This window comes from Tupaia chinensis, unplaced genomic scaffold (genome assembly GCF_000334495.1).
Source record: "Tupaia chinensis unplaced genomic scaffold, TupChi_1.0 Scaffold143602_1, whole genome shotgun sequence".
In the NCBI taxonomy this organism is placed as follows: domain Eukaryota; kingdom Metazoa; phylum Chordata; class Mammalia; order Scandentia; family Tupaiidae; genus Tupaia; species Tupaia belangeri.
In genome coordinates this window covers 3,297,409-3,309,201 of record NW_006203448.1, presented here as the reverse complement: position 1 = coordinate 3,309,201, position 11,793 = coordinate 3,297,409, and the positions used below count along the sequence as shown (strand labels likewise).

General features: G+C 51.9%; 1 protein-coding gene across 1 annotated transcript in view; it reads left to right on the top strand.

The window, feature by feature from the left end:
• Positions 1-7: 7 nt before the first annotated feature.
• The window catches only part of PRDM12 (PR/SET domain 12), a gene marked incomplete at its 5' end in the record, with an annotated part of 36,596 nt that continues 24,810 nt past the window's right edge, over positions 8-11,793 (top strand). The window contains 3 exons of the mRNA XM_006164353.1: positions 8-110; positions 1,686-1,876; positions 3,268-3,423. Of these exons, the coding sequence (XP_006164415.1) occupies positions 8-110; positions 1,686-1,876; positions 3,268-3,423 (450 nt within the window). The remainder of the gene's footprint in view (positions 111-1,685; positions 1,877-3,267; positions 3,424-11,793) is intronic.

Genomic DNA, 11,793 nt, shown 5'->3' with positions numbered 1-11,793 from the left:
CGGCCGCTGGCGCAACGTGCTGGGCGAGCAGCTCTTCGAGGACAAGAGCCACCACGCTAGCCCCAAGACGGCCTTCACCGCCGAGGTCCTGGCGCAGTCCTTCTCCGGCGGTGAGTCGCGCCGTCGGGCCGGTGCCTTCTCCTCCCCAGCGAGCCCCGATTCCCGGTCAGGTGACGCGCAGGACTCGGCGGAGACACCGCCCTGAGGCTGCTCGCGCCAACCTGGGCGCCGCCGTGGCTCCGTGCGCCTCAGAGGAAACTGAGTCACCAAGGGGTCGAGCAACCGAAGCGGGGGTTTTTTAGCCGGCGGGTTCCGGGCACTTAAAGCCTTACTAGGCGTGTAATAGCAGTTGACTCAAAAAGAAGGGGTTTTAAATTCATTTAGTTAACTTGGGCTTGACCCGCGAAAGTTCCCACTTAAACCAAGAACTTTAAAAGGCAGCGGGGGCTAAGGAGGGGGCGGAGGGCGGGCGGAGGGAGAAAAAGCCGCGGAGAGCGCGAGGGAGAGAAAGAGGGAGAAAAGTTTCTTTTCTTTAAGATGTCTCAAGTTCTTATTCCTCATTCATCAACCCGCAAACAATATCTTCCCCCGGCGCTGGCATCTCTGCGCGTCTCCTCTCTTCCCCCTCTGCGATTTCTGTTCCTCTCTTAATTTACCGTGAAGACTAATTCCACTTCCATTCACGCTATGTCAACCATCTAATCCCCCCTTTTTGTAAGGGGAATTCCTCGGCCCCTTTTAAACAAGTCCCCTCCGCATTGAGCTACAATTTACTGCTACAGCATTCTTCCAGGGCTAATGAATTTAGAATTAGCAATTTCTTTCGAATGGAGCCGAATGAATGCGATCACTTTAACAGCGTGACAAATTGCCGGCCTCGCTGCAATGGACACCGTTTAACCCCCCCTTTCAGCCGGCCCACTCGCCGGGTATTTTCCCAGGTAGCTTAGAGGGGAACCTTGTAAGACATGGAGGCGCCCCTGTGGCCTCGCAGCTCCCATCCTGGCTGCAGAGGCCCGGCAGGGGGACCTTTGGGGAAAACGGCCGCTGGGATTCTTCCCAGCCCAGCGAGGCGACTTCAGGGCTCTTCTGAGCTGGGTCACCACCCACCCTGCACCCTAGGGCCCAGGAGCAGAGACGGCGGGACCCAGGCACACTGGGGGGGGGGTTGTCACACAACCAGCAAACGCAGGGCCCCCGGCTGCTGCGGGCTTTCTGCACCTCCTCGGTTTGCAGCTGGTCACCGGCACTGACCAGTCTGAGCTCCTCCACCAGTGCCCTGCGCCCAGCCACAGTGTGAGGAGTGACGGCAGAAGCGGTCAGAACAGGACCGGGCTAAAGAGTCTTCGGTGGACGATCACCACTTGGCGAGATCTTGCCTCAGTTTCCCCATCTGTAAAGCCACATGGAGTGTTCTGCTCACTAGTTCTTAAACTTTTCAGAATGGAGCACTGGGGAAATTGTGGACGCTTTGAGGTTTCACGAACAGACTAAAAACCGGCTTCCAGAAACCAGCCCCAAGGCACCACTGAAGGCATGGGCGAGGCCAACGGCTGAGCATCCTCACTCCCTCCCACATCAGAATGGCTTCTCCAGAGTTGCAGGGAGTTGCAGCCGGCTTAGGCTTAGGGAACCCGGGTACCTGGTGGGAGCGGGCTCTGACCGTTCCCTGTCTCCCACCGCAGAGGTGCAGAAGCTGTCCAGCCTGGTGCTGCCAGCGGAGGTGATCATCGCGCAGAGCTCTATCCCTGGCGAGGGCCTCGGCATCTTCTCCAAGACGTGGATCAAGGCGGGCACGGAGATGGGCCCCTTCACCGGCCGGGTCATCGCCCCAGAGCACGTGGATATCTGCAAAAACAACAACCTCATGTGGGAGGTATGGGCCAGAAAAGAGGGGACTGCCAGCCATAACAGAACCCTGGTGTCTGGTCGTCACCCCTTCGATCCTCCAATCCTCGCTGAAGCCGGCAGTCCGGTTGCCCTCTGAGGGGCCGCCCTAGGCTGCCAGATTCTAGGCGCTCCCCCACCTGGAGGCTCCTCCGAGAAACCACAGTACCAAGGCTGACGCTGAGAAAACCTGGGCCCCTTTCTCCAGCCAGTTCTAGAAAGCCTGGCTGCTGGCCTCACATCTCAGGTGAGGGTCCTGAGATCCGGAGAGGCAGCGGTGCTGGCCCAGGTCCCATCCCTGGGGTGCTCCCTGCCACCTGCGTCCTTTCCCTAACCACTGAAGTGAGCCCCCCACCCCCAGCCTGGGGTGAGGTATGGCTGCAATGGAGGATGGTGAGCTATGCTTTGTAGAAATCGGCTTCTCAGCACCAGGCAGAGCCACAATCAAAATGAGCTTCACCAGATTGGCACCGAGTCAGTTTCCGGGGCCCCACCCTGCAAGCCACTGGCTTATCTCAGCAGCCCTTGGAGTAATTATCCCCATTTTACAGAAGGAAACTGTTTCAGAGGTGACTCCAGCCCAGGCTTCCTGACCCTGTTCCAATCCTTACAGTGCTCAGATCCCAGGGAGGGCCACCTGAGGACAGACTGGCCCTCAGTACTTTCTCTGCCCTGGTGGGAGGAAGGGTTCCGCTTGGCAGAATTGGAAACCAGCCCTGCCAGACTGGCACACCCGCTTCCAAATCTCATCCCCCTCCACCGCTATTCCCCTCAACTCCCTGAGGGGCCTGATGTGACAACTTCCTAGCTGGCCACAGGAGTGGGGGAGTGGCCCAGAGGGGAGAGTCCTCTCTGCTCCCTCCTCTGGAGGCCTAGGTCTGTGGCTTCCTTCTCCAAGCCTTGCCAGGTCAGAAAGCTGGGGTCCGGTGTGACCTCTGAGTGCCCTTGGCAGCTCCTACGAAGGGGCTCAGGCCAGCCACATGCCACGGGGGGCCAGCCTTTGCTTTCTCCGGGCTCTTGTTTCCCCTTTGAAGTCCTATCTGGTGCTCCCATTGCTGTGGGGAGCACCCTATGTCCCCTATGAAAGCTAACTGGAGGCCGCTTTGGTCAGTACCCCTTAAAGATGCTCTCCTGGGGATGGGAGGACACGACACGGGCCGCAGGAGCTTGGCACAGTCAGCCCACCGGCTCTGGAAGCGACTCCCTATGGCCACTTCTAGACCACTCGCCCCAGGGAAGTCCCTGTAGCCTCCCAACCTCCCTTTCCCCAGCTAAAACAGAGCCAATGGTAGCTTTACCCACTTTCCGGGCTGTTGTGAGGACGGGAGGGAGTACGTGAATGTGCCCTGCCTCACCTGGCCCTGTCGCACCTACACCCAGGTGTTCAATGAGGACGGCACGGTGCGCTACTTCATCGATGCCAGCCAGGAGGACCACAGAAGCTGGATGACCTACATCAAGTGTGCACGCAACGAGCAGGAGCAGAACCTGGAGGTGGTCCAGATCGGCACCAGCATCTTCTACAAGGCCATCGAGGTGTGTGGGTGTGTATTGTTGCCTAGGGGCCTGCAGGGGTGCCCTGCGTGCAGGGTGTGCAGCGCAGCGTGTCCAGGGACCTCTGTGGACAGAGGGGAATTGACGCAGGCCCAACTGGCCTTGGCCAGGCTGTAGGGCGAAGGTCTGTGCCTCGTGGTCTCCTGGAGCACCACTACTGGGGGACGCTTCCTGCCGCAGATCCAGAAGGACTGAGCTTCATGACTCGTGACTGTCATGAGCTGTCATGACTGTCCTCTCAATAGTGAAGTCTCTGGATCTCGGTCAAGGGCGCCTGGGGTTCAGACGTCACAGGGACGTGGATGGCAGCCCAGGGGATGCTTCCAGGTGGGCGAGAGGCGTGCGTCTGCAGCAGCTGCACGCTCTCCATGGTTCTGCGTGCCTGGGGCCGGTGACATGTGGATGATGACTCCAGGCTCAGCGATGGCTCACTGTGGCTCAGGCCTCTCCCAGACGCTGCATTTGCATTATGTAATCCTGCATGACCCACTGGGAGGGCGTTGCAGTGATCTGCAGTTTATGGACAACAGAACTGGGTCTCACTCACAGGCCCGGGAGCTCTTGCAGTGTGTTCGGGGGAATGTTACTAATGGCTCTGAGTCCTATGTCTTCTCAGACAGAGCAAAAGGGCGAAAGGGCGAGAGAGCAGACAGCTAACCATAACTTCCTACGGTGCGGGTGGGTGGGGGCTTCCGAATCTGGAGAGGGCCGAGATGGCCAGGGCCAGGCAAGGAGGGCGGGAAGAGGAGGTGAACCCAGCAGGGAACTGCTTGGGCAGAGTGGATAGTATAAAGCAGGCTTAATGGCGGCTAGCAGAATGGGGGAGGGCATGTCAGGACCCTCCCTGGACAGTGTCCCTTGGCAGAAAATTTGACCCTGCCTTGCCTGGAGCGCCCAGGGGCGGGCTGCAGTAAGTGCTCTGAGCTTGTGGAGGGACTGTTTCTTCCACAGTTCTTGGGATCTTCCACTCCGCTCCTGTGTGGAGGGAAGCCTTAAAGGGCTGAGGCTTGGCTGGGTTTGGGGTGTTCTGGAGGAGTGTCCACAAGCCCAGAGAATGACTCCCCTTTAGTCCACAGCCTAATTTTCTCCCTGTATGCAGGGCTTCTAGCTCTTTCTAAGACCTCCCCCACCTCCCAGGGCACACAGGCCTATTAGTTTCTGGCAAAGGGTCTGATCGTCCCTGACTCTCCGGTCCCCAGGGGTCTCCCGCAGACGACAGCAGGATGGCCACTACCTGGCCTCGTATGCACTAGGACTGGGTCTCAGCCAGGGGGTGATTCCTAGAGGACCAGAAAGTGGTGGGAAGGAAAAGGTGAGCGGTTCCTCGACTGGGGTTCGAGCCAGGGAGGTGTCGTGGCTTGAGGGTAGGACCGAGGCAGTCCAGGATCAGGGCAGAGGGGCTCTCCTGACCATCAGCTGAGCCAGCACAGCCTAGGATCGGCTTCCGGGGCAGCTGAACCCCCCTTCTAGCAGAGAACACCCTTCCAGACCCTCAGCCCCCTCAGCCTCTCTCTCAGTCTTACACACACATCCTCACGTTCATCCGTGACTTCTCAGCCACAGATGCAATGGAGGATACGCACGCACACACACGTGAACACAAGAGACAGGGCAGGAATGTCTTTGTCATTTTATTTATTTAATTTTATTTTATATTTTATTTTGGAGAGGTTTTTGCTATAGGGCATGTGTGCACACCAGAAAGACAGAGAGAGACAGAGAGGAAATCACCCCCCAGGGTGGGATGGCCATGCCACAATCCCTTCTCCTCCATTCTCCTCTCTGGATCTTGGGCACGCACGCACACGCGCCTGGTGTGAGTTTAGGCCACGGGGTCTAGGACTTGAACTGCAGTTGACTACATGGGAGTCCAGCAATGTGCCCATTATGCTCTCTACTGGTCCTCCCTATGCCATTTTAGCAAGAGAGCTCCTGGCTGGGGCAGAAATGGGGCCTCAGTCTCATCTTGCTGTGTGGGCACACCAGAGTATAATCAGGAAATACCAATAGCCTTTGATACTTTTTTTTGGAGAGGTTTTTGCTATAGGGGATGTGTGATCCCCAGAAAGACAGAGAGACAGAGAGACAGAAAGCGAGAAACCACCCCCCAGGGGGGATGGCCACGCTGCAATCCCTCCTCCTCCATTCTCCTCTTGGGATCTTGGGCACGCACAAACACACGCCTGGCATGAGTTTAAGCCACCGGGGCTGGGACTCAAACCGCGCAGTCAACTACATGGGAGTCTAGCAACATAGCCATTACGCCAACTGCTGGTCCTGATTATTTTTTTTAAGAAATACTTTAGGGACCAGCAGGTGGCATGGTGATTAAGGTGCTGGACACTCCTACATAGCTGACCACGGTTGGAGTCCTGGACCTGGTGGCTTCCTTTCTCACTTTCCCAATCTGCGTGTGTGTGTGTGTGTGTGTGTGTGTGTGTGTGTTTCTCTCTGGTCAAACTAAAATAAATGAATAAATAAATAAAATAAAATTAATTAATTTAAAAAATGATTACTTTATTTAACTTTATTTAGTGATGTATTTATTTTAATTTGACCAGAGAGGGACAGAGTGAGAGGGAGAGAGGGAAAGTGAGAAAGCAAGCTGCTAGGTCCAGGACTTGAACCACGGTTGGCCATACACCCTAGGATCGGCTTCCGGGGCAGCTGAACCCCCCTTCTAGCAGAGAACACCCTTCCAGACCCTCAGCCCCCTCAGCCTCTCTCTCAGTCTTACACACACATCCTCACGTTCATCCGTGACTTCTCAGCCACAGATGCAATGGAGGATACGCACGCACACACACGTGAACACAAGAGACAGGGCAGGAATGTCTTTGTCATTTTATTTATTTAATTTTATTTTATATTTTATTTTGGAGAGGTTTTTGCTATAGGGCATGTGTGCACACCAGAAAGACAGAGAGAGACAGAGAGGAAATCACCCCCCAGGGTGGGATGGCCATGCCACAATCCCTTCTCCTCCATTCTCCTCTCTGGATCTTGGGCACGCACGCACACGCGCCTGGTGTGAGTTTAGGCCACGGGGTCTAGGACTTGAACTGCAGTTGACTACATGGGAGTCCAGCAATGTGCCCATTATGCTCTCTACTGGTCCTCCCTATGCCATTTTAGCAAGAGAGCTCCTGGCTGGGGCAGAAATGGGGCCTCAGTCTCATCTTGCTGTGTGGGCACACCAGAGTATAATCAGGAAATACCAATAGCCTTTGATACTTTTTTTTGGAGAGGTTTTTGCTATAGGGGATGTGTGATCCCCAGAAAGACAGAGAGACAGAGAGACAGAAAGCGAGAAACCACCCCCCAGGGGGGATGGCCACGCTGCAATCCCTCCTCCTCCATTCTCCTCTTGGGATCTTGGGCACGCACAAACACACGCCTGGCATGAGTTTAAGCCACCGGGGCTGGGACTCAAACCGCGCAGTCAACTACATGGGAGTCTAGCAACATAGCCATTACGCCAACTGCTGGTCCTGATTATTTTTTTTAAGAAATACTTTAGGGACCAGCAGGTGGCATGGTGATTAAGGTGCTGGACACTCCTACATAGCTGACCACGGTTGGAGTCCTGGACCTGGTGGCTTCCTTTCTCACTTTCCCAATCTGCGTGTGTGTGTGTGTGTGTTTGTGTGTGTGTGTTTCTCTCTGGTCAAACTAAAATAAATGAATAAATAAATAAAATAAAATTAATTAATTTAAAAAATGATTACTTTATTTAACTTTATTTAGTGATGTATTTATTTTAATTTGACCAGAGAGGGACAGAGTGAGAGGGAGAGAGGGAAAGTGAGAAAGCAAGCTGCTAGGTCCAGGACTTGAACCACGGTTGGCCATGTGAGAGTCCAGAGCCCTTAACCACCACTCAACCTGCTGGCTCCAACTGTGATCATTTTTTTTTAAATCAGTGTCAGGAGCAAGGTGACTGAGGGTGACTGAAGAATGTCTCCAGGGAGGTTGAACCTTACATGATTAGCAAAAATGCTCATCCACATTGACTCAGGAGTTCAAGTTGATAAAAAAAGATCAGTATATATAATATTACACATATATATTATATATGTGATTCACACACACACACACAGATGAAATATATATATATATATATATATATATATATTAGATGACAGAGCTAGATATAGACAGATAGAGACCACCAATTTGGCTATTAATGTGTTAATGGTGTTAATAAACTTACTTAGAAGGGACTATTTGACTGAGGGGCAAAGAAATACAAAACACCACTCATTTTATTGAGTCATCAGAAAAGTCATGATGCATTTTTGCATAGAAAAACAGAAAAAATGCATCATGATTTTTCTGACAACCCAATAATTTGAATAAGTGAAGTTGGGCGCATTTTTCATGGTGCCAATTTCCTCAGACCATTTTGTCACAATGTTAGATTCTACCTCCGTGCGTCCTGTTGTATGTAACCACCCTCGTGCATGGCCCAGGTGCTGAGCTCATGCAGAGCTTCGCCGCTCAGCCTGGCCACCCCTGCACGTCTCTGGGATCAATCGGCTATTTGTTCTGTGTGTGCGTGAGCTGGCCAGGAGGGAGATCTCTCCATGATCTGTGTTTTCAATCTGGGTGCCACTCAGAACTGCCATTTATATTTCATAACAGTAACCCATTCCTTGCTGAAACGATGGGAAGGGACGTCTTCATTCAATGAATGGGCTATCTTACTGATGCTCTAAGTACCCCCAAAATACAAAATAACAGCCTTCCAGAGAGGAGCATGGGGCAGAGAATTCCCAGGTGGTTTCGCAACCGGCTACTGAAATGTCATCCCCGAAGCATCCTCCTGGCATACATAGCCACATCATTTTTATAAGTTCAGATGCCTGAAATAATGTTTCTAGAAAGCACCCAGCACATTCCAGGGTAAATGAGTAAGTAAACGCTAAATAAATAAACCTTTCTGCAGGTGATGGGAGGCTGTGCCAAAAGGGAAATACACAGGGACCCAGTTGTCCCAGGAAACGAGACTTTGACTCCAAAAGTTAGCACCAGAGAGGGATTTCGGACTATGTTGTTAATGTTTTGGACTTTGTATTGGGAAGAAAATTGCGTCTTTCTCCTCGTTTTTAGGCAAATCAATGGGTCTTGGAACGTGTGTGTGTGTGTGTGTGTGTGTGTGTTTCTTTCTATTGCCTTCCTTCTTGTTTCAACGAGCTGAACTTTTCAATTATTTAAAACATTTTCTAGAGCCCCATTGCCCCCTGCCTTGCCTCTATGAACACAAACAGCACTTTTCTTTTGACCTTACTTGTCAGTGGGTGCCGTGGAGGTGCATCATTAATAACACCTTGTCAGCAGAGCATTTATTTGCTTTTTTAAAAATAGAGTTTTCTCAGCCCGGTGAGATGTCCTTTATTGCTATCCTTACTTCAGTGAGGATTAAACAAAGGTTCCGGGAGACTGTGGAAGGGTGTGAGCTGTGATTTGAACCCAAGGCTGGAGTGCTTGATCACCGTGCTGGGTGGCCTCCCTGGACACTATCTATTTGCCAGAACTCTATTAATTGGTGTGTCAGGACATCTGTGGTACGATGGAAATTGATGTCTGTCCAGATGACATCGAGAGCCTTCTACACCAGGGCTTCTGCACCATGCGGGGCCGGGAAGGGCACTGGGGCGCCTCATGGGAGTGTGTGCAATGACGTGACATGATTGTATATTAGGAAAACTACCCCCAAACCACATCGTCGCTGATTCGTAGTAAAATGCAGCAAGTGTGGCAGGACAAAATTGGGCTGAAAGGGAGGGTTAAAGACCACGAGGCAAGAGGTCACGTAATCTGTCAACAACAGACGCGGATGCTGGTATATCCCCAGAGTTTGGGTGTTGTGCAGTTTAGGGTACGGGACTTGCTTCGTTTGGGAACTGCTTTGTTGGTTGAGTGTCCTGAGGCAATCTTTGCTCCTCTCTGTCTGAATGACAGACTGCTCTGCTTCTCCAAGCCCCAGTGGAGAGTCCCAGCTGGGCCAGGCTGGAGTGTCCATGGGAAAGAAGTGGCGTGAGCAGGGGGAACTTGCAGGGGATTGTGGCTGTTCTTCACACGAGGTGATCAGCTCATGGCTCTTTGGGAGCCTGGGCAGTAGTGCCAGGACCTCAGGGAAGAAATTGCAGGTTTCCAGGTTTCCTGGGCTGATGACCTGGATGAAGGGGACCTGGGTGCAGACAGAAACCAGAGGACTGGGGCTCTCCAGGTAGAGAGTCACAGGTCCCTGCCTCTGTGCAGGTAGGCTGCCTCCCCTGTCATGGTGCCTTTTGGACATCTAGGGATATTTGTCACGCCGATTTCAGTAAGTTCTTCTTAATAGACTTTCTTTTTTTTAAAAAAAGTTTTGTTTTGTGTGCAAGTAGAAGACTACTACGTCTTCATTATTATTTTTAAAACCAAGTGCATCTTGCAGCAAATGCTGGTGACACAGTCACTCTGTGACTTGCTGCACACACAAACTTTAACTCAGCGTTTTTAAGACTCAAATGACTGACCAGACCTTCTGGGGAGGGACTCACAGAAAACCAGCGACAGTGGCTGGTCATTCAGAGTGAGAGAGAGAGTGGCTTTTCATTGCGTGCGCTGCCATATGTTTATATGTTTTTGTCCATGTGCCTGCACTGCTGTTCTAATAAATTAGTAAAATGAATCTTAGTACTTAAAAATTGGTCAGTAAATGAAAGACTCACCCTTATACTGAAACAGTTACCTTTGGAGTTTTTATTTAAAAAGAAATATCCCAGGAGCCAGCAGGTGGTGTGGTGGTTAAGGCTCTGGACTCCCATATGACCGGCTGCAGTTCGAGTCCTGGGCCTGGCGGCTTGCTTTCTCACTTCCCCACTCTCTCTCCAGTCAAATTTAAAATTAGTTAATTAATTAAATAAATTAATAATTCTTTTTAAAAAAAGAATATCCCAGATAATGTGTTTGAAATCATATCTGAGACCTGTATAATCTCAGATGTTCTTTCCCACTTTTCATTTATTGTCATCATTATTAATATGAAGGAATCTTCGAAATGTCCATGGAAAATCCTTATTATAAAAAAGCTATGCATGAATTTCTGTTTCTTCCTTTTTTAACACCAAAATAAACTTGTACTTTAATTCCATTTTTCTGTGAACTTTCTGAAGTCCCCTCATAACCTTATTAATGTTAGATTTACTGGATGTCTAGTAATAGTTGCTATTTTCCATTAAAATCAGTATTTGATTCCCAGACTAGAGCCTGGCAGTGGAGATGGTGCTCAGGGCATCAGCGGCTGCTGGGGCTCGCTGGGTCTCCCTGGTGGGCAAAGTGGAGCCTGGCAATGGTGGCACTGGCCCGTGTGTGCGCACGTGCACACACATGTCCTTGGGGCATTCAGGCCCAGCCTGTGCTCATGTTGGACACCGACAGCAAAGCCCCACATCCCCTTGGGCGTTAACTGTGCCAGCAGCCTGGCAGCCTGCTGTGGGCTCTGTGGGTACCACTTCAGGGTCTCCATGGACCAAAGACCGTGGCCTCTTCTCTGAGCAGCTGATGAGCTAAGGGATGCAGCCAGTGCTTCCGTGTCCCAGCTGTGCAGGGCTTTACGCACAGGGTCCCGCTCAGCCCCAACACCCACTCAGTGAGGCCAGGGCAAGACCACTGTCTCTCTTTTTTTTTAAGAGAGATTTTTTGCCATAGGGCACGTGTGCTTGCTGGAAAGACAGAAAAAGACAGAGAGATGGAAAGTGAGAAATCATCCCCCGGGGGAATATAGCCATGCTGCAATCCCTTCTCCTCCATTCTCTTGGGATTTGGGGTATGTATGCACATATGCCTGGCATGAGTTTCAAATCTCTGGGTCTGAGGCTTGAACCACGATCGGCCATGTGGGAGCCCAGTGCCTTAACCTGCTGGCACCCCACTGTCTCCATTTTTACAGTTAGAAACTGAGGCAACCTGCCCAAGGCCAATCGCTCAGTGGTGGGGAGCCCAAGTGGACCCCGACTCCAAAGCTGAGTGGGAACCCTCAACAGCATCTTGTCCCAAAGGAGCGTGTTCAGGGCTCCAGGGCAAGGGGTTAACTGCTTCTGAACTGAGACATGAAAACGTCTGTTTTGACCTGAGACACGCAGCGGGGGCCAGGGACAGTCTTGGAGGTAACTTACAAACAGGACCATCCCGCTGGGGGAGGGAGAGCTCGGGAATCGTGTGTGCGTCCCTACTCCTTCATTTGAGGAGGCCACCTTAGAGAAGCAAAGCGACTCGCCAAAGGCCACACAGGGACCCAGCTTGGGCACCCACAGAGTGCACCTTGCTCCTCATGCCCTAGAGTGGCTTCCTTCATAATGACTCTAT